Below are 22,817 nucleotides of genomic sequence, written 5' to 3'. Positions count from 1 at the left end.
GCACTGGGCCTTATTCAGTGAAGATCTAATCAAAAGGAGGAGTCACACTTCTTTAAAAAGTATTCAGATCTCAAATTTCAATTAAAGTATGTTTTTGCCTGCAAAAATGTAAGTCTTTCCATATTTTAAAGTTCAAGTGGGTATAACTTACAAAAAACACTGTAGATCATAAATTTATGACAATTTTCACAACTACATATGTCCTAACTACCTACAAAGTTTCATGAAATTTGGTGCAGTAGCTTCTGAGGAGTTGCACTTTAGAAAGTGTGACAGATGGATAGCCAGACAGTAGGACAGGACAAAAACAATGTCTTCCCACCAAATGGGGGAGACGTAATCAGCAAAGACAAAGGGTTTAAGGGTACATTGTGTTCATTTCTCCATAAAATAATTAAAACGTTATATATGAAGACTGGTGATCATATGAAGATGTGAACAAAGAGGAACCTGTTTTTCCACCAGTCTTATTTGATTTAAACCTACTGTATGTTTCATCCAGTCTATGCATGTATAAATTTTTGCTACTTTTGTTTAAATGACCTTTTAGTTCAGGCAATCTGATTTCAGCTTTCATGATTTTGTATTATTGGAAGGTAAAAACCCAATGATTCAGAAAATTGAGCAAACTTTTATAAATGATCACAAACAATTTGTGGTCCTATAACTGTATGATGCTGTCATTGTGGTTATCACCATGTTCATGCACATTAATTGTGCTGACAATAACTTGATTTTTTAAAATTTTTATACTGTAATTTTTCATCAGCCGTTTTGAAATATATACCGGTAGGTATGAGGGGTCATAAAGGGACCAAAACAAGCATTTTCTTGGTGTCTGCAACAACTTGACTAAAATAGATCTCTAGAAATTGTACCACAAAGTGCCATAGCATAGGCCTCTTTACACTTCTAAATGACAATCCATATTTTTGGCCTTATTTGGGCGTTCTGACTACAACTATTTAGGAGTTCAGGGCCACAAAAAAAGATTTTTTCCTGATGATGACTAGAAAAAAGTTAATGGTTCTCTATGAAATTGTACCAAAAGGTGCAAAATCACCCAAAAGGAATGCTGGGATTTGTCTTGGGGGTTGTGACTTGAACAATTTAGAAATTAGGTGCCTAGTCAAATTCATATCCTGTGGCAAATTTCAAATAACAATCCAAATTCAAAGCGGTGTCAACCTTAAATGATGTTTCCATATATGCTGTAACTATTTAGGGTTCACTGTGGTCACATCAAGCAGCACCCTCCAAAGCACTTGTAGTATGACACCTTGAGGTACATATGTGTCCATACAGCTTCACAAAGATTATCAAATGTGTTGAAAAGACAACAATGACAAAGCCATAAATTACATGACAGTAAATCTATAAAATAAGTACTGAAGCATTTTTTTGCCTATTTAATTACACTGAATATCACATAAAACAATACAATAAAATATATGTACTCATTAGCCTCTTAATTCTCTTAGTAACATCAATGAAGATAACATGGTTTTTTCAAAATTGTTACAATTAGTGTAATGAACTCAAGGCGAGGGGATTTCAGAAATCATATTGTTTATAAAAACTGTTTTTCTTGAATAACCAGTGAAATAACATCACTTGCTCTTATAGAAATTCATCTAAAAAAATTATCATACTGACACTTGAGAAACTTTGTTAAAACGAAACAACTACATCATGATCTATTGAAGCTTTAGAAACTGTACATAAATGCTGCCTGTACAAAACGTCAAAGTTATTTGATCGGAACTAGTTGGAGAGATTGTGATAAAACCCTGCTTTGTATGTCAAACCTAAACTGTTGGATTGATAATTTTATCTGGAATGTCCATGGCCTGTTCCAACTGATGAAAATATCATATTCAAAGTCGACAAAAATGATGAATGCATGATCTACTTTTCGAGAAGGAAAATTAGTCTTTTATGCTTTCCTCCCATTTCAGGCCAATACTTCTATGCTTTTCTCCCACTTCAGGCCAATACTTTTATGCTTTTCTCCCACTTCAGGCCAATACTTTAATGCTAGCTTGCCATAACAATGGGACATTTTATAACCTTTTTCAAAAATTTGTTACAAAAATATTGAGGAGGAAATTTGTTTATACATTCGTACAAGTCTAACATAATATAGGTGTACCATTACACCTATAGCTTACATTTACATTGTCAAAAATAAATTACAAGTGTTCTAGGTTTTGCTTTATGAAAAGGTGACCATAAAAACTTACAATAATTTAAGGACTAGTTATATAAATAAAATATACTTATTCTACTATTAAAGTGATTGTGCCAATAAAGCTTCTTAAACATTTTCAGAACTAATCAGCCTTATGCAACAGGATAACTCCTGAATAAAATTATTACTGTATTTTAAATCTGAATTTATCCAACCATGGATGTGTGAAAAAAAAAAGACTTCTGCATGAAATGAAACATAAATTTATGCAAGTATGAGTTGATCATGTCCAGATAGCCTAGACTGTCATTTTGATTTAGACAGAACAGACTTCTTTTTTGTTCTTTATTCATTTCAGAACTACTCCAGTTTCAACATATTAAATCAATACAGCTGTATCTATATCCTTGATTTTAACACTGTTCATTTACTCCACCATAAATATTAAAGAACATATCTACTACAATTTATTATCACAGTCAAGGTTTCTGCATTTGTTCTTGCATTTGTTTTACTGCAGCTTCATCTTGTTGTGACAGTGAAGTCAATTTTTTACCAATATTGTCATGCATTTCTAAATATTTAGCCACACATCTATCTAAACAGACAGATTCTCCTTTTGATAAGTCAGCTTCATTGTATTTAGGTGGTATACACTTCTTTTGACAAGCAGTGGTCATTCTAAAATAGAAATTAAAAGCATGTTAATATTGACATGACATATACACCTTACCTATTCTCTTTATAATAAAACTGTGAAATTCATACATTGTTTTATAGTTTGTCTGGCTACATGCATAACATTCCCCTTAGTTAATTGGTTGTTTAAAACAGTTTTTTCATCAGTAGATTCTATTTTGGCCACTCAAACCTAGAAATAATTTCAGCATGCTCAATTTGTGAATCCCGCTGCTTCAGTTTGAATTTAATCATGTAAAACCCTTCAGTTGGATTTATATCACCTTGTGCAAGGGTCCAACAGTTTTGATCTTCATTTATTTGCATATGATTTTCAATCCTCCTTATTCATCAAATCTGATGAGTCATTAAGAAGTTTAATTGGATATCTTCCCTTGAAGGAATTCAAAAATTATTATCTCTACATACATTCCATAATGCCAAATCTCCCTAGAAAGAACATCGTTTAGCTAATTCTTTAATGGAAAACATACGCACATAACAAATAACATTAAAAAAAAATAAATAAATAACAAAATGATACGTACAAAGCAACAAACGTAAATGAGCAACTCAGACTCCACTAAAAACTGGGAGCATGGACCAGGTGCACCTGTAGGATAACGCCAATGCTTTTCTAGAAACACCCGCCAAGTTGCTCACAAAAAGTCAAGTCTGGGGTAGGCAAAAGAGAAAAGGAGAACTAAGACACGTTGAGCAAATGGGTTCTCATAGTGCAGATGGATACACTGTAAAGAATTATGTGTTCATCATGACAACCATGAAACTTCTGTAGTGACTGACAACAATCTAGTAGCAACATAACCCTGTTCCAGAAGCCTAATTGTAAGAAGTCTAGCATGATACAAAAAGTCTACATAGTTACGGCAAGCTCTGGCATAGTGTAAGAATTGTGATATGAAAACTCCATACCAGGTGCTAAAAGGATGTTGCCACAGATGTAAAGAAAGTTGACAATTCTGAATGAAAATTCATCACATTTGTCGTAAAGTGTGGTCAATAGTTTTCCTTTACCATCAATATCTAAGTGTAGGTCAAGATATGAGTCTGACTTCACAGTGTCTGTGATATCCTTTATCTCAAGTTCTTTATGGTAGATGCAATGAATAAAATTCCCTTAACTAGGAATGTTTAACGATAATGTTTCATCTACATGCATATAGTGGAGACTAAATGAAGTTCCTTCTTTTGGATCAGATCAGCTATAAAGTCAGTCTCAGAAGAGTGAAGGAATAGGTCAGCAAGTAAAGGAGCACATTTTGTTTCCACTGGAATGCCGAACATTTGTTGAAAAATGTGTCCACCACACTGGACAAATGTTTTTTTTTACAAAGTATGAGGAATCTCTACAAAGAACTACCGGGGGTACACAGCATTCATAAAATTGAAAAGTTATAATTCTAATTTATGGGCATGGTTCATGGTACTTAGGACCTTTACAAAGCACCTTAGAGAGAGATTTCAATGATGCTTAAATCTTCTGTAATGACGTGACCCAGAGAGTTTTTACAAGAACAGTCAGGTGGTTTTGCCTTGAAGTCCTAAATCTCAAGGTCCTGCAGTAACTTTTGTCTAAAGGAAAGAGATTGCACCTGCTCATTATGCCCACAGGAAAAATTGGGGATTATTTTTTTTAGACAAGTCAGAGATTTTTCTAGAACTCTTTATTTTCGTCATTGACGAAAGACTTTTCAGGATGACCAAAATAATCTAGTCTCATTTTGACACCTGAAATCTTTGAAAGTTCTCCCTGGATTACATTCTTTTGATTACCGCTATAACCTTGATTCCCTTGATTACTCTTTCAAAAAACATTATGAGCTGAAAGCACACGCTGGTTCAAGAGGCGAAAGTGACAATTTTATTACCCCAAGCTAATTGCAACTCTCAACAGATGCTGGGAAAATTCCTGTACTACTCTTTTACTTTGTATCAAAATTAAATAAAAAGTTGTTTATCATTTATTTTTGTACATCAAACTTGAGAGTAAACCAGATGTGGGTAATTTGGGTCACTAAACTGATGTCACTACATTTTGCAGTTGCATGTCAGCAATATTAACTATCTTGAAAAGATCATTTATGCTATGAACTCGTCAGAGACCAATACTAAATATACATGTGAAACAATGACATAAAATTGTCATTAACGTGGTCAGGAGATGAAATTGTGCTAAAAATAGAATCTCATGAGGCAACACAGGGAAAAATACTTATTTGAATATATTTATATAGATCTACACTTTCGTGTTTTTGCAAAGGGTGGCCATGCATAAAACAGCATTTTTCAGTATTAAAAATGATGTAATTTATTCATATGCAATGTACATGTAAGTTTTATTTAATGTCACAGTGCTGTAAATAACAGACATACTGAAATATCTTCTTTATGCCAGATGCAAAAACTACTTTAAAAAATAAACCATTAAAATGGTCCTCATTTTCTTGCGCAAAAGTGACTAAAACTTTCAAAATCCTGAAAAAATCAGCTAGTCAGAAGTGTCTCTGATTATGCCCCATATATGCATAAGTTGGGCCAAATAAAAATGTAAATTTGTGTACACATGTAGTTATGTTGGAAAATTATTTAGAAATTTTCTTTTTTGTAAACAACTCACAAGGTTGGCTTGAAATGTTGCTGAATTCTGCAAGATGAATGCCCTAAGGGAAAACAATCATTACAACAACTGATCACAAACAGGAATAAAGCATCAACAAGCTAAAAGTTTACTACAGACCAGACCACAACTGAAAACCATAATCTTTCAGCTGTCTCACTGCCACAGTTGCAAGAAAGCACAAAGCTAATGTTGTTTACTATAGACAGTATTCCATATTGGGAAATCTGGAATTGTTTTGGAAGTTCATGTGACAAAAACTGGTTAAAAAATAATATACTCTTAAAACAAAACTTTTGATCTATAACTTAAAGTGGGTAGTGTCAGTCAGTGTTTCATGTTATTTTTTTATTTTTTTTTTTTATTTTGGAAAAAAACATATCTATACCAGCAGTAAAAACTAGGTATAGTACGACGACTGAAACACACATTATGTGACATATTTATTTACTCAAGCACAGATGTTTGTTTCAGATAAAAAAAATAAAAACAATAAGTACTGAGTACTCCCTCTCTAAAAGGTCAATATGAAGAATCAGACGATGTTTAGATTCATTGTTGATACTCCACAAAAACACCACCAAATTTGCATTCACTTGCAGTCTTACACAATTAGACTCCTGAGACTTTTATATTTAGAATGTGCATAGCCTTCCTATTCAAACTTCTCAATTCACTTCATAATTTGACCATTTGTTGTCGCAGGATCTGTTAGACGTTTTACCAAAGAATTTACTTCCAGTTTGTTAAGTTTTAGTTAAAAAATAATATAAAATGTTTTCTTTAAAAATACAAATACAGTGTTGTATGAAAGTTTATATTTTTTAAAGTTTGTGGAAATGCATACTTTTACATAAACAGAATTTAGAATCGATTTAGAATTTTAAGAAATTGAAAGTTCATTTAGCTGGAAAAAACAAAAATCCCAAAAAAGATGGTGAATGGATACATGTATGTCTGAAAATCTGAAAGGCCAAAACAACACAATTGGCTTCTGGTTAGGTTAACCTGGTTAAATAAGAATTAAAATTTAGTTAAGAAAACACTCTCCCCATTATTTGTTACCATTCAAAAATGTCATTGCATGTGGTATCGATAGACCGAACTTTGAAGAAAAAAGATGGACTGGGGATATTCCCAGTGAGTGCTTTTTAAAATGGTACTTGGTCAAAATGGCAACTATGTAAATAGTTAAAATGGTACTATTTCTAACTGGAGGTTTCATAAATAATACTCAATTTCCAACTATAATTTTGGGTTCCTTCTATGCTTATTTCAGTCTTTAAAAAATAAAACATCATCACATGATCAAAGTTTTATTTGAAGTTGAAGAGAAACTAATTCAATATTCTATGATTGATTTTGCTTTATTTCTCAAATAATATTTTATTCAATATGATGTAGATCTATTGAAAAATATAATTGTCAGAATAATTATTCAATTCAGCATACAATTCAAAAATCACAAATATCTTTCAAATTTCAATATTTTAATCTCCCGGGCTGTAAATTCAGCTCCCGTCACTTATTATATCACTTCAACACTTGGCGATTCAGGACCCAGTAAGTGTTACCAATCATTTTTCACTGCAGAACGATTTACGCCATTTGTAAATGGTAAAACATCTAACAGATCCAGTGATGGCAAATCATCAAATTATGAAGTGAATTGAAAAATTTGAGTAGGAAGGCTATGCACATTCAAAAGATAAGTCTCAGAAGTCTTAACGGTGTATGTGAATACAAATTTGGTGGTGTTTTCGCAGAGTATAAACACTGAATCGAAACTTCATTTGATTCTTCACATTGACGGTTTATGAGAAGGCGTGTTTATTGTTTTTATTTTTTATATGAAACAAGCGCCTGTGACTGTGTACTCAAGTCAAGGCCTTATTTATTAATATTATTAAGACTAAAATACTATCTTTGTTTTATTGCTTCTGCGGAGGCAAAAAACGAGTCAGATGTGTAGAATATCATAACAAACGTCATACTAATTCAACTTTCTGATTTTAAAGCTAAGAACGGCACTGCATTTGATGCTGATGCAAACCAAGGCCCAAACCAAAAGGTCACATTAATTTTCAGATTAGTAGATACACAGGAGAAGTTGATGCTAAATTTACCTATTGTACATGTCTGCCATCATTTCAAGTTCCAAATCGGATACCAGCTTTAATTGCGCTTCGTTTAATGATGTTGCCATGTCTAATCATTCAAATGATAATCAACAGCTAGAGATTATTCACCCACGTGCAGGTATCTAGATGTATCGGAAGTAGAATTTGAAGCGAGTTAGCCTAGGTGAAGTAATCCAATCAAAACCGAACTTTCAGAATTTTCGACCAATCGAACTTACTGTAACAGTTAAAGTCGATCTGTCAAAATATTTTGTTGACAAGAAGCACTTGATCATCGATTGTTAAGGGGAAAACCCGTTGTATTTTTTACTCATTACTATTCAGACTCAGATTTTACTCCGAAAGAAATCAGAAGAACCGAAAATATGGTTTTACATACTTTTTGTTGACAAACTTTGGCGTATTTTTTTGTTTGTAGTATTTTTGGAAATTCGCAATTAACTTTCATTTTCAGTCACATCACGAGGAAGGATGGCAGAAGCAACAGGAGTGGAGACAAAATTTTGTAAAAACTGGTAACTGTTTTTTTTAATGAAAAACCTGGTGCTTATATCTTTTTCATCTATATTTTGTCTTTTTTTCATCTATATATTTTCTTTAATTAGTTTTATTTTGACAGGTGAAAATCAGACTATTACACTGAAAGTGAAACGTTATCCCCTTTGGGATTTGGACCTGGGGATATTTTTGGTTTTGACCACCACCGATCAAAAGGGACTAATTGAAATTGTACATACCGAAATGTAACCCTAACAGTACCAACTTTTCCTGTACCCAAATACTATTTTGCTTATTTTTTCATTATTAAGTGTTATTTCCAGCTGATAATTTGTACACCTATACAACATGATATGAGAGCAAGGCTAGAATCAATGTTTTTTAAAATGCTTTTAAAAAAATTTGTATGTATTATGATATACTGGAGTCTGTCGGTCTTTCCATGGTTCCCATTTCGCACAATAACTGAAAAACACTGCACAAATTTTTTTAAAACTTAGTTAAATTGTTTCTTTTTATTGATGTAAGCTCCCTTGTAATTTTTATGAATATCTAATTTTTCATTTTTTGAGTAATGTGACTTTATTCATACAAAAAGGGCTAATTTTCAGTTTTCAGACCATAATTCAATAACTGGCGCAGCTATTTCAATAGATCCTTAATGAATTGTTTATTTGCATTGATGAAAGCTTGATCCTTTTCAATTTTTGAAAATTTGTGATTTAACGATACCTGAAGTACCAATTAAGGTACAGCTTCTGCAATTGAGGCCAGCTGAAAATCCACATTTTGTAATAGTGTGCCAGTAATGCAAAATGCATATTATTATATAATGCTTAGAATTGATTTTAAGAAGGCCATTTTCAATGATATTCAGAATTTCCATGTGCCATTCTTTCATGTTCTTTGTAAAAATGTCTGGCTTTCATTGGTCGTATCAGCTGGAATGTCCAAAGGTCTTGGGCTTTATGAACCTGATCTGTAATGTCTGTATTACATTATTGGTTCTATCATTATTTGATATGTAGGACCTGGAATTCTGTATATGATGATTTTTTTTTTTAATATATACTTTTTGGAGACTATTTTCTAGTACATGTTTATGATTTTGTATCTAAATTTATTTTTAACTGTAGCAAACGAGACATCAGTGCAGCAAATTTTGTAATGCATGAGATGCACTGTATGAGGAACATCACACTGTGTAAACACTGCCAAGAACCTGTTCCAAAGGGTGAAATTGATCAACATTTTGAGGAACTCCATGCAAAAATTTCCTGTGAAAAATGTGGAAAGCATGTTGAAAAAAGTCACCTGGAAAAACATGAGGTATACATCAATGAAGATGAACATTTTTCAATCAGTGTTGAACATAAAATATGAATTTTAAGATAAAATTAGTGGTATTATGAAGAATTAATTTAGATAATGCTTGATACATATTAACATTTTGAAAGGTTTAAGAAGTTTTTACAGTAATTATGTTACTGTTTCTCAAAATTTTATTAAAAGTTATCCATCTGGTAATCTGAGAACTGTTTGGAACATGATAGTCCAGAGTACTAGTGCTAGTGCTACATGTGAATTCATACTTTGAGAAGTTTTAAATATATTTGTAAAAGTTCACAAAACTGCAGAACTGTGAGTGTTTTTTCAAATGAATATTCATGATAACACATGCAGGTATTGTTCAGTGTTTTGTTTACTTATAATTGAGTTGATCAATGGTGGTAATACAGTACTTCGTCAGTGTAATCCCTCTATGTAACTATAATGAACATGTCAAGTAAAAAAAGCAAAATATACTTTACTGGTTGTTGAACAGTACATATGTATTTATATCTTACCATCATATATTCAGGAAGAAGAATGTTCTAAGCGACCAATGAAATGTGCATACTGTGAACTAGAGACCCCCCAGGAAGAACTGAAATCACACCTTGAGTACTGTGGCACAAGGACAGAGGAGTGTCACAAATGTGGACAGTTTATCATGAAAAAAGATGAAGTTAAACATGAGGCCAGTAAATGTACCTATCCTACATCTAAACCTGTCATTGACAACAGCTCAAATCGACCAGTTGGTGGACAGGAAGTGCTTGTTCCAGGTTTCAGAAATGACCCACATTATGACCCCTTTGTTTTTGATGAGATGCACAGACTTTTGAGATCAGAGGATGTTTCAGGTGCTGCAGGTGGTATGGCTAACCCTATTGTAAATGACACAAGGAAGGAAAAGATGAAATTTACCAAGAGTAAAACAAACAGGAAATCAGAGATAAATAAACAGAGAGGTAAGTTGAAGTAGCAGCTCAGTAAAAATGACAAAACTTTTGTTTCAGATTTTTTTTTTTTTTTTTTTTTTTTGAGTGAGTTTAATTCATATATGTCAATGTGGGTTGACATATCCTTCTGTTATTTTTTAAAAATACTTTCCAATGAACATTAAAATGCACAATGCATTAGATAACTTAATGACCTGGTAAATCTTTGTGGCTGGTGTTTGTTTAAATGTCTTCAATAGATCTTTCCTCGATTGGCACTTCATCTGCCATTTTGACTAAAAGACAAATTGAGTGCCCTAGGTAATTTAGGTTGAAGTAGGTACACCACACAAAGAGAAAAATCTTTGCATAGTTTCATTATGCCAGAGCTTGTCGAAACTACACACACTTTTTGTATCACGCTAGAACTCTAACAAATAGGCTTCTGGAACAGGGTTATGTTGCTACAAGATTGAAGTTTTATGGTCGTCATCATGAACTCGTGGATCGTTATGGTGTATCCATCTGCACCATGAAATCTGATTTCTTCAATGGGTCATAGTTTTCCTTTTCTCTTTCGCCTACCCCAGACTTGACTTTTTGTGAGCAACTTGGCAGGTGTTTCTAGAAAAACAGAGGAGGCTTACCCTACTGGTGCACCTGGTCCATGCTCCCAGTTTTTAGTGGAGTCTGAGTTGCTCGTTTGCTTTTGTTACTTTGTATGTATGATTTTAGTTACTTTATGTCCTTTGTTGTGTATGTCTGTTTTCCATGTCTGGTCTTTGTCCCTGGATTACATTCTTTTGATTACCGCTATAACCTTGGTTCCCTTGATTACTAAAATGCATTTATCCTTAAAAACATTGATTCCCAATCATTGACTGTAATAGCAAGTTGAAAGGTTACCATATTTCTTATTTAATTAAGTTTGTAAAGCCATTTTATTCAACATATCTATTGTATTACTCATTTTATATTGTAAGTGAACACATTTCTTAATTTTGTGGTTTTAGAGAGAGTACAGAATCACAGAGCAGACCCAGTTCACAACAGGGAACCAGCCCACAGTCAGGAGGAACAAGATAGGTTATTGGCCATGCATCTTGCCCATGATTTAAATGAGAATGACAATATTGAAAACATAATACAGCAGTTTGATAAACCATCCTTAGTAACCAGAGGTGGTCAGTCTTCGAGAAGTTATGATAGAAATGTTGCCGATGGGTTAGATATTGAACCAGATATTGCAGGTAATATTTTCAAGAAGGTTGAATCATTTGATTCAAGTCTCAACTTCAAACATTAAAATATTTTCTTTTTTGGGGAGTAACATGTAATATTCTAATTGCAATAATGAAAGAATGACAATTTATACCAAGCTATTCAGAGAATAATGCATGATGCCAATATAATGCGAAAATCATGCATACCCACAAATGAAGAATTAAAAAAAACAGCGTTTTCAGTGTTTAATGTTTTTATAGTTCAAGGATCCACTCATGGAACAACATATAGTTGAAAAGAGAAAAAGAAGAAATCAGTTGTGTCTTCCATTCCATAACTTTAAATTTTCTTTTTGTTAAGATTCTTCATTGCTACCATGCGAGTTTTGTGGTGAGGCCATACCACTGGATGACTTGGTAAATCACCAGGTTAGTCAGTATTTTATTACTTATACAGTTGTAGATAACTTTAGGTCAGACGAAATACCATTACCTCTTGACAAATATGTCAATTTTGAGATAAGTTAGTTGATATGTTGGTACTTAATGATGTCATATTTATTTTTTCTTTAGCTATGATTTTTATAGGGGGAAAAAATATTATTTAACATAATGCTTTAAATTAAATCATGATCTTAGAGGAAAATACCTGTACTTAATTAGGGTGTAGTGTAGTTGTTCTGTTTGATATTGTCATAAAAAATTGTTATTTTTTAATTATAGAGTAACTGCACAGATGATCCTTTAAGTTCTCTGATGCCCCAGTTAAACAATCGACAAGATCCGAGCTGGAACTCTGGTCGTGTTGGGGATGATTGGAGTTCAGGTATTGTGGCTCAGGAGACTATACCACAAGAACTGGACAATAGGTTACGTTCTCAAGACAACTCTCGTCAACAACCTTCTGTGATTAATAATCTTGATTATGGTGCTGTTCAGAACATGTATGCTAGGTTGGTTTAATATATACTTAACTCAAAACAATAACAGTATATATATGTGGTCTTTCATCTTCAGGTCAGACATATTAATTTTGTCACAGTTAAAATCACAACCTCTTCATGTTTGGGATATTATTATCTTAAGTTAGTGTATAATTGCTGTAATTAGCACATTCCTTTACTATTCTCCCATACATGAATGTTAGAAAAAGGAACATATTCGATGTAACATAACAGATGCACCATTGAACACGGCCTTTTAAAACTTAGATGTGCTTTTGTTAAAGGGGTGAAGTCATTAAGTGCTATCATGAAATATTTTTAGATATGATGATTTTACTTTATTTCACACTGAAGGACATTTTTGTATTTAAAAACAGGTTATTTTAATTAAGCAAAGAACAGTTTGTGTAGCACTTCCAAAGTTAGGAATATATATTTAAGAAATAATTCATGGAGGGGATAGATTTGTACTCATTTTAACCTGGGTACGGCATTTATATTCGATTATTTAACAGCGAGCAACGTTAAAATGTTCAAATGATAACAAATCTACCCCCGGAAGGAATTATTTCTTTTCTAATATATATATTTCAAAATAACGACTGTTCAGTTTAACCTCCACGGTATGGAAGTTGGATTAATTTAGAAATTATCCATATATACAAGTAAACCATTTATTGAATAAGTATCAATATAGTATTAGATAACCTCTCAGTCGATAAATCATCACATAAACATTTTTAAATGAGTGTTTTGTCTTGAAGCCACAGCGAAAGAAAAGAGACAGTGCGCAGGTGCTAAAGAGGGGATTGTACCAACATATACTGTTTGAAGATATGAAGACGTCATATTTGAATTATATATATATATCATATGGCAAACTACTTGTAATTTCCAAAATTTCAGTCTTTACATTTATGTCAATTATCTCTGCATTGAAATTACAAATAAATTTTTACTTAACTGGATATATTGTGTCAAGCAATTCCTAAGGTAAATATCTTTTTGTAACTCACATTGTGACACTTTTATTTCGTGCCAAATATGACTAGGAAAAAAAGTAAATTCTCAGACATTGCACTGAAAAAAAAATCATTTTCAAGCTCCTAAACTGACCAGAACATTAAAATTATTTTTTGGTTATTTTTTGCAATTTTTAAAAGTCTGTATAAAATTTTACCATCAATACATAGCGCCTTTCATTTTCAGTGACAATACTAACACAGATATTTATGGAGACCATGATGATTTGTTTATGCTACCTTGTGAGTTCTGTAATGACCTTTTCCCTCAAGATGTCTTAGTTCAACACCAGGTATGGCTTTACTGATCCTATTTGTTAGACCAAATAAATAAATGTGTGGTCCAGTTGCCCGACCAACCCTAGACTTTTTTTGCCAGAAAAAAAGAAAAAAATGAAAAAAAAAAACAGACTGACCCTACCAACTTCAGTTCATCCAGGTTTTTTTTTTGCAAATTCTTCGAACCAGACTTGGTATTAACATAGTAAAAACCAAAGGCTGTGCACTTGCTTGTGATCAGTTGTTGCAATTAATGTTTTCATTTTAGCATTTAGATGTTTGTCTTGTAGGATTTAGTGATATTTCAAGCCTCGCTCATTAGTTTAAAAAAATAAAAATTTATATCAAAAAAAAATTTCAACCTACCGACCCTATTTTATTCAAAGAGGTTACCAGAGGCTCTCTTATTTTTTTTTTGGCCTAATGTAATTTACTTTGTCTTGAACCTTTGCTAGAGAGTGTCTTCTTATATAGCATACACCACATGGTATGTTAGTTTTGTCATGTGTCACCTTGACATTGACTGATATAGAATCAGTTGCTTTGTTGTTTTTTATCTTAAAAGAATGGCTTAAAAATGGCACAATACAAACTTCCTGCATTATACCTTACCTTCGCTTCCTAACATAATTTTACAAGAATCACAATAAAATGCAGAATAAATACTGTATTTATTGTTAATGGTTCTGAACCATCAATGAAATTAAGTAATTCTAAATATTTTTAAATCTCAGGCTGTATGTGAACCAAATTCTTCCTTGACCACGGTTCTACGAACACCTAAGAAACAGAATACAGAGCCTGGTGTACAGAGAGACAGGCATATTGATACCTCAAATCAACAGTCTTCTAATTCAAGGACAGGTCATGATGAGCCACCTTCCTGGCATATAAGGGAGACATTACATAAATATGGTGTGGAGATGAAGGAGCCCAAACTTCCTTCTTCAAGGAGATATTCAGGGACTCATGACAGTGATGAAGAAAATCACACAACTCCAAGGAGATTAAGTCAACCAAGAAAAACTGATAGTGCTGCTAGGACAAGGTCAACTTTAAATGACCTATTGACCCCCGACCTTCCAACTTCTAACATTAACTATTTGGGTCATATCACTAAACAGAAACAAAGCAAAGACAATGTAAATGTGTCCAGACAAGGCCAGAATTCTCGGAATTCACCTGGATATGTTCCTACTGGCGCCAGAGGTCTGTATAATATTTCTGAGCTAATTTGTATGTCTGTTGTTCAGTGTGTAATACATAAAGAATATATCATTGACAGAAATCCTTTTCTAAAGTCAATACCATATTTTGTCTATATATATTACATGTAAGCTGCTTACGGTGAAAGACATTTTTGAAAATTTTGAAATTTTATTTTAAGATTACTACATTGTATTTTTAGAGCATCCCCATTTATGTTAGCTCTGTCAGAGGTATTTACCTTTATGGATTCTCAGTAGTATCTGCAATCTGTGACCTTTGACTTCCATTACACTTTGCAGATAGTGAATGTCTTCATAGTCTCTTTGCAGTGCTTGCCTTTAGTGACTAGCCCAAAGACCTGGGCAAGTAAAAAATGATTCAGGCTAGTGAAATAAGGAGTACATTTCTTGTTTTGGACTAGTTGAATCCTATACAGTCCTCTGTTATTTGGGCTAGTCATTGAGAATTTTGAAGGAAAGGATTGTCTTTGTCTTTTTTTCAAAAACCTAAAAACAAAAACTAAAAAACACTTATTAAAGAATAAGTTTTCTCTTTTTCAGTCCTTAGCTGTAACTTTGGCTTAAGATTTCTTCAATGACCAAAATTGTGACCATTAAATTTACTGGTATACACAGGAAAAATTGAAACATGTTTAGGAATAACAAATTAATTGATGAAAAAAGATAAATAAAAATTAAATGGTAACTATATATCTTACATTGGCAGTGTTCATTCCAGAAATTTTCAAAGGGGTGCCAATTGCACCCTTGACAGGAAAACAAGGGGTCATTTTCAGAAAATAGGTGGCCTGTTTGTTTTTCGTCGGTTGGCTCTTCCACGATTTGTTGTATGTTGTCAGCAGGACTTTGGGAAACGACCCTACCTCCTACGGCACCATCAACAGTTTCCTTAAGTACATGTAATTTTGACCTGAAAAAGTTTTAACTTTGGTTTATCTAGTTTACCTATGAAACGGTCAAGGTTATTGGTGCTTCAAATAATAGAAATGCGGACAAAGAATTGAAAAAAATCTGGCAATTCAGAGAATTGTGCATCCACAGGACCATAGGCCAGATTTTTTGTGTGTTACATGGTACAAGGGCTTGGTCTGGAATGAACACTGCGTAGGACTTAAAGTATGAAAAAGGTACAGTTTTCATATATTTTTGAGCGACTTTTTGTTTTCATGTGATTTTACAGACAAAAAAACAGTAATTTCCATAGTGGTCCTAAACATATGTTTACATATGTTTTAAAATATATGAAAACATATGTTGCATTTTTTCCTGTGCATGTATGAACTTACCTAGGTTTCACATATACCTTGTGTTCAAAATACACTGGAATTGAGCACATGTTTCATACTAAACTCTGGATTTTTCTGTAGGTGACTCCAAAACAAATAAAACAACAAATTCCACTAGAGGTACTAGACATGACTTGGAAGTAAATGGCAGCTCACCTTTAGATTCTAGATACTCGTCAAGGTACATTATACAATACTGCCACAAAATTCAATCTTTATTAATTTATTCCTGTTACTTCTAATACTTAAAAGTGGGAGGGGTGCATAGTGATCATTATATCCAATGCCCCCAGTTCTAATTCACAACTTTCCTGAAACCAATCAATGGAATTTGATGAAACTTTCACAATTTTTTTATCATATGATGCCACAGTGCTGCATTGCACCTCCTATTTTGTTTTCCCATCTGAATGAGTTATGGGGTTAACGTGAATACTGTAATCCATCAACCAAACGGGGACTATCATCTAATCCGCAACTCCTTTTAATCCAGTGAATGGAATTTGATGAGACTATTGCATGATGACTTACTATTTTGTTTTTCTATCTTAATCACTGATATGGAATCCTACATGGTTTCTTGGGAGGATTGTAGAGTATCACTAAGTGAACTTGTGATGGATTAATGTCTATATTATTATCTATTGTAAACTCAAACTTAAAAATAGAAAACTGCAAAACAACAAATTATCACCTTTCACAACCATGGATTGTCTTATCATGCTTATCACCATTTGTGATTTTTTATTTGTTATACGATAACAGTAGCAACCCATTGGATACCTTTCTGATTTGTAGGTTTTGTATATAAAATCTGACAGGTAAGTTGTTATCACCAACAGACATTTTCTTTCAAGACTTTTTTCACCCCACCATATTGTGACATGGTTTTGTTTAATTTTCAGCAAAATCCAAAATGTCATTTTCAAGTTGGGCCATTTTGAATGTTTTGTCATCCCTTTTTTTTCGCCATTATGTGGCGGGGTATCACTTAATATTCCATTGATGCCCTATTTTGTAATTACCAGTACTGTACTCTTAATAGTCTGCCAGTGTGCATTATTTCTCATTGTTATACAAAATATTTTGTAGAAATTCAGGATCCACACTCAACACCTCCAGCCGATCAAGAAACCAGCCCAGTAGTACACGCACAACACAAGAGAGAGGGTCAAGAACACGACCTTTTGATTATGGTACTAATAAAAACACAGTAAGTTATTTTTCAGATACAGTCATCTCAGTAATAAAAATTAGCCCACTGTTTACCCAGAGGGTTTTCTTATCCCTATTACCGTAGCAACACATTAGAATAACTTGTCACAAAATTGTTTAAAAAATTAACATTAGATTATGCTCAGATTAGTATGACATGATATAAATCAAATCACTTTGCAGATATTGAAAAGGAAAAAAATAAAGGAATGCAAGCTTTAATTATAACCATGGCAATATGAACAGTAGTTGGATGGAGTAACTTGAATTGTAAACTAAAGTTTAGAGTGAGCATTTAACTTCTTTTCATTAAAAGTGAGTTTTTCCTTCAAAATTAGTTTCTTGAAAAGTTTGATTCATCATGGTCTACAAGTTTTTTTATTGGTTAAACCCAAAATAAGTTTCTATAGACTAAAATTTAAAATTTTGTTCCTAAAACTACAAAAAAAAAACTTTTTTTTTTTGGTATCATAAGTTAAACTTTTTTATTTCAGCGAACACCTAACAGGAGATACCCAGACCAGTTGTGATAGAAGATCACCATATAAGTTCTGGGACAATTAAATAACATCAGATTAGTCCGATTTTATGATATAATCATCAGACATTGTATGGCTATGCTAACACGCTTTATTAGAAACAACATCACTGATTATATACACAAATAGAATGTCTCAGATCTGTGATTTTAATCCTTAATCATTGCTTATTCTCCTCAAAAGATTCATTTTTGTAATTCCACTTATGATTTAAAAAAAAAACCAAGATAACAGAGCTGCCAAACCTTTCTATGTTAGCATAAGGCCTCTGATTTTTGCCATAAAAATATGACATATGAATTAGGAGGAAAATCTTACATGATTTACGATATTTTAGGGGAAAAAAAATTAAAATCTCAATTAGTTTTCATCATCGTGAACATGTATGGTTTTAAAATTACTCAAACCTGCATCACTGTCTTTATAGCATTAGCCAGTAATTTGTTTTTGCAATACAGATTGAATGGTTTTTGACTGAGTTCATGTTGAAGCTTTGTAAGAAAAAATGATTGCTCCTCACAAAAAATCTTCAACCTTACTATTTTGGTTATCTCTGGGTTGGCAGCTCTGAGATTAGATGGTATTTAAGTCCAGTGATGCATAACTGTTCGTGTTTATTAAAGTCTTTAGTATCATGACATCACTAATTAAAGATTTCATCAATATTTTATATTGCTGGTAATACAAGTACCTTTAGTTACCAAGCTTTATTATTGTCCCCTGCAATTTTTGAAAAGGTTAACGTTAGGGTAATCCAGGCAAAAAATGGTTCTCCATCACATTAGAGCAAAATTTTAAGGCACATCTAGTGAGCATTAACATCTTTTTAGGGAAAATTGGCAGAAGAGAGAAGACCTTTATATACCTATCGACAAGGGCAGGGTGCCCTACCAAATATTCTGTAAGGAACAACAGATGTACTAGCCAAAACCAAAATATATTTTGTTTTAAGGCAAAAAGTAGTTTCTCGTAAATGTGGAAATAAGTTTGTGAGGATCACTTTTCAATGAATTACAAAAATTTGTTTTCTTCAGAAACTTTAAACCTAAATTCATACTTCAGTTTTGATGACTTCTAAGCATGATATTGCAACATAGTTTACAAGTTCTGTGCCAATGTTTGTTGAATGTTTGTTATGGATTTTTACAGAAAAAAAAATTGTTAATTTGTAATGCTGTAAGTTATATATCCTAATATGATATTTTCCTCAGATCTTTTATTAACTCAAATTTCACCTGGTTTTAAAGATTTGAAGGGAAATTCAAGGATCTAAGAAAAATTTCAATTTGAGTATCTTTATGAAATTCTGGTCTAATGTAACGTATCATATTGATATGGGATTGATTAGTTTTAATATAACTGTGATATAATTTATGTATACTAATGCGGTGGGTAATAGTCTATAATTCATACATATCGCCTGAAAACAAAGTTGTTGGGGTATTAGGAATAATTCTGCCTGTCTGTACTTTGTCCATGTATTCTTTCTGAACTGCACAACCAATGGCAATGAGTTTTAAAACAGATTTATAATTAGATTTATCAATCAGACAGAAATAATGGTTGTCAAGGAAAAAAGGGGGTTGATCAGAACCACCCATGCTCAAAGTGCCTTGGAAGCATAACTCCTTTTTAACCATCAAATGGATTTTAATGCACTTTGATAGATAAAATAGTCATAATTTGTCGAGTTGCATGAAGAAAGATAATTATTGACAGGTTCTTGAAAACGAAGATTATCCAACTCATCAACTGCTTAATTAATTTTGATAAAATATTATCGGAAGTTTAGGCATAATATTTGATAGAATTCAGGTCATGCAAGGGTAGATTATCCAACTCAAGGGTTGGACATGTCTTGAAGCTGGGTAAACTCTTTTATGAGCTTGCTCACAGTTTATTTTCCTGTAAAAAATGTCTCATCATGGTGTATTTAAATAAAAAATTATTTTTGTACCACCCAATTTTCACTTTTTGTATTATGATCCATTCTTTAAGTTAGTAAGGAATTTTTTTTTTTTTATCATTATTATCCCAGTAATAATTACTTTTGTAATATGCTATCGATCCATCATTCATTTTGGGAGACTGGATAGCCATTAGTTTAAAATATCGGTTTCAATGCCATGACTAGCTTTATCTTTTAGTGTTAAAGATGTGAAATCAATGGTTTAATCATATTTTGGTGAAAGAGCTTGATTAAGGTACTTGGGTGCGTTTGATTCGTAGATAACCTGGCTTGTAAATCTAGTATAGTTTTGGTTCGACAAACATCAGTACTTGGGTGCGTTTGATTCGTAGATAACCTGGCTTGTAAATCTAGTATAGTTTTGGTTCGACAAACATCATCTCAAAATCACATAGCTTACTTATAATGGTGTTTTTACACTCGTTGAAAACTTTATGGTGATCTCTGAAAGTATTTACTATTTTGGATTTAGGTTTTACACTGGTGCGTTTGTGTCGTTTTACTATACAGTTCTTTTTTTTTTTTTTTTTCAATGTTACAATTTTCCTTAATTTCAAAACTGTACCTTCAAGTTTCAAAAAAAAGCTTTTTATAAAAATAAAATTAAAGTAACAGTAGAAACTGAGTGTATGAAGATTAATGTTATCTATAAATTCTTTATTAAGTAACCATTTTCACTTACTAAACCAGATTTCAGTTAAAAATTTGTTGGTAGTGTTTTGTTTGTTGTTGTTTTTTGCTATGTATACTGTATTGTTATTTTTTCATTCATGATAAAAAAAAAAAATTCAAATTATATTTTCAAAAATGGTCAATAATAAAGAATATTTATCATAACAACATGCATATATTTGTTCCTGTCTGTATCTCTGAAGTGTTGTTTTCCTACTTTCTAATACAATGTACCATATTTCGATGAATTTGGATGGTTTTTGCACTGTTCTTGCAATAAAAGAACCTAATGATTTTATTAATTGATACCCCACTCAATGAGTGGGTGGTATATTTTCTTCCATTCTAAGCCTTGATAATATAATGCATGTGACTTTTTAACCACTGGGTGATGATTAAAAATTTCTGTGAGAGTTTTCTTGCCATTTTAGATTTCCGTGTTTTCTACAGATTTCATGGGAGAAACAGATTCTCCACTGATGGTCATGGTGATTACAAGATTTCTCTACTCTTGATAAATTTTAAATTTGACCCACTTACTGAAGCTCGTGAGTTGAAATTTAAAATTTAACTATCTTTGGTGAATAATCTTGTAATCATCTCGAGACTGAAGTAGAATCTGTATGGAGTCACCAGGTCCATCCGTCCAGATGGCTCCAAATGGATGGGTTATTTCAAATTCGGTGTTTGGTTACACATAGATGAGACATAGATGATGATTTTTGGTTGCTCTACTACATCTACTTTCTGTGTGAGTGGGGGGTATGCACAGAACAACGTGTGCAAGTTAATGTTTATTCTTATTGAAAGTTTATAGAAGATGAGGCAAGCGAGTTATATTACATTGAAAGTAGCGTAAATTTAAATTGGGAAATGAGGGATGAAGCTTGGCATTCTCATATCGATGACTTTCTTTGTTATGCATTTAATGCCAGAAATCGTATGTTGATTATTGGCTTTTAATGTCGTATAAATTGTTCTTGATGAAAGAAGCCAATAAAATTGGAATATTCGCTGTTTTTGAATTTGAATATATTTATATATTTGTTTTCACACATAGTTTTGGTCTATGTTAAAGCGATGACAAAATATAAAGACTGTAAATTAACCTGGTATATGTCTTTTTGAGTTGGTAACACTGTGTGGAGGGAATTGATGATTTGAAAATAATTTATTAAAACTGCAAAATTTCACGGTATGTTCCTGTGTCACCACCCCTTCACCTCACGAATATGTAAAATTGTACTGCAGTGTTTTATAACACAAAAGTCAGATTGGGTTCGGTTTGGGGGATAATTTCCTGAAATCTGTAAGAATAGGGCTGATAAGCAATAAAGAAAAACATTTCCCCTTATCCCAACAGTAAGTGTATTCACTAACTGTTTGGATACTAGAAAAAAAGGCCAGAATGAAGCAATGAATCAATTACTGAAAAGACTATTGAGGACTTGAACTTTCAAAGGCAGGACAATATATATTTTTCGCAGATAAAAAAAAAAAAAACTTTTATTCTGAATTGTACCTTTCATTGTACCCGTAATTAACTGCAATCTATTACAGTAATATGCAGAAATTTCTATATAAATTTATACTGTTTTACTCAAGTTATTGCCCAGAAACAAGAAAAATGGTTGTTTTTGGACAAACGGAAGTAAAGATTCAGTTTGTCCAAAAAGAACCATTTAAATGGACCATGTTTAGCGAATTAAATCTTCTATAGCCAACTTATTAATAATCACCGCTGGCTCACAATAAAATCAACCATGCCATGAAACCTCGGATTATTATCAACTATTACAAGGAAACCAGGTTACTAGAAACAAAAAACTTCAGAAACAAGACATTGCTCCCATCGGGACTAATACCCCCGCAGTCCATTGAACCCTGTACATATGGGGACCATGCAATGTTGACAAACGATTCATATTGGACAATTTTTATGGGGGTAATCACACGGAACTTTGCTGCCGAACTCAAAACCACAATCAGTACATTTTTTTGTTGTTGACAACACGACAATTAATTATGA

General features: G+C 32.6%; 2 protein-coding genes across 3 annotated transcripts; one reads left to right on the top strand and one right to left on the bottom strand.

Moving 5' to 3' along the window:
• Positions 1 to 1,394: 1,394 nt before the first annotated feature.
• On the bottom strand, positions 1,395 to 7,805 carry LOC148608007 (mitochondrial import inner membrane translocase subunit Tim10-like). Its single transcript, XM_088543848.1, has 2 exons — positions 7,634 to 7,805; positions 1,395 to 2,872 (listed from the first exon to the last, which is right to left on the bottom strand). Exons 1-2 carry the CDS (start codon positions 7,711 to 7,713, stop codon positions 2,671 to 2,673), a joined length of 282 nt encoding a protein of 93 aa, XP_088399974.1. The 5' UTR covers positions 7,714 to 7,805; the 3' UTR covers positions 1,395 to 2,670.
• Positions 7,806 to 7,877: 72 nt separating this feature from the next.
• Positions 7,878 to 21,805, top strand: LOC148608006 (TRAF-type zinc finger domain-containing protein 1-like). 2 transcript variants are annotated; one of them, XR_015914925.1, is made up of 12 exons: positions 7,878 to 8,163; positions 9,283 to 9,475; positions 10,008 to 10,440; positions 11,424 to 11,660; positions 11,995 to 12,062; positions 12,357 to 12,586; positions 13,787 to 13,892; positions 14,613 to 15,087; positions 16,475 to 16,574; positions 17,192 to 17,214; positions 17,486 to 17,606; positions 18,103 to 18,186. XR_015914925.1 is itself a non-coding variant. In XM_088543838.1 (11 exons), exons 1-11 carry the CDS (start codon positions 8,120 to 8,122, stop codon positions 18,136 to 18,138), a joined length of 2,043 nt encoding a protein of 680 aa, XP_088399964.1. In that variant the 5' UTR covers positions 7,878 to 8,119; the 3' UTR covers positions 18,139 to 21,805. The 2 variants fall into 2 exon arrangements, 1 of the variants encoding a protein (XP_088399964.1); XM_088543838.1 differs by lacking the exon at positions 17,192 to 17,214 and having other exon boundaries at positions 18,103 to 21,805.
• The last annotated feature ends 1,012 nt before the right edge of the window (positions 21,806 to 22,817 follow it).

Source organism: Perna viridis, chromosome 9 (assembly GCF_037379345.1).
Source record: "Perna viridis isolate PV_CMFRI_1.1 ecotype Kerala chromosome 9, ASM3737934v1, whole genome shotgun sequence".
Classification (NCBI taxonomy): domain Eukaryota; kingdom Metazoa; phylum Mollusca; class Bivalvia; order Mytilida; family Mytilidae; genus Perna; species Perna viridis.
The sequence above is the reverse complement of the archived record's forward strand: the minus strand, read 5'-3'. Positions and strand labels throughout refer to the sequence as shown.

Coding starts and splice junctions, on each gene's coding strand:
- LOC148608007 (XM_088543848.1), bottom strand. CDS start 7,713: ATGGCAACATCATTAAACGAAGCGCAATTAAAGCTGGTATCCGATTTG. Junction 2,873..7,633: donor ATGGCAGACATGTACAATAG/GTAAATTTAGCA, acceptor TTTCTATTTTAG/AATGACCACTGCTTGTCAAA.
- LOC148608006 (XM_088543838.1), top strand. CDS start 8,120: ATGGCAGAAGCAACAGGAGTGGAGACAAAATTTTGTAAAAACTG. Junction 10,441..11,423: donor AGAGATAAATAAACAGAGAG/GTAAGTTGAAGT, acceptor TTGTGGTTTTAG/AGAGAGTACAGAATCACAGA. Junction 17,607..18,102: donor ATGGTACTAATAAAAACACA/GTAAGTTATTTT, acceptor TTTTTATTTCAG/CGAACACCTAACAGGAGATA.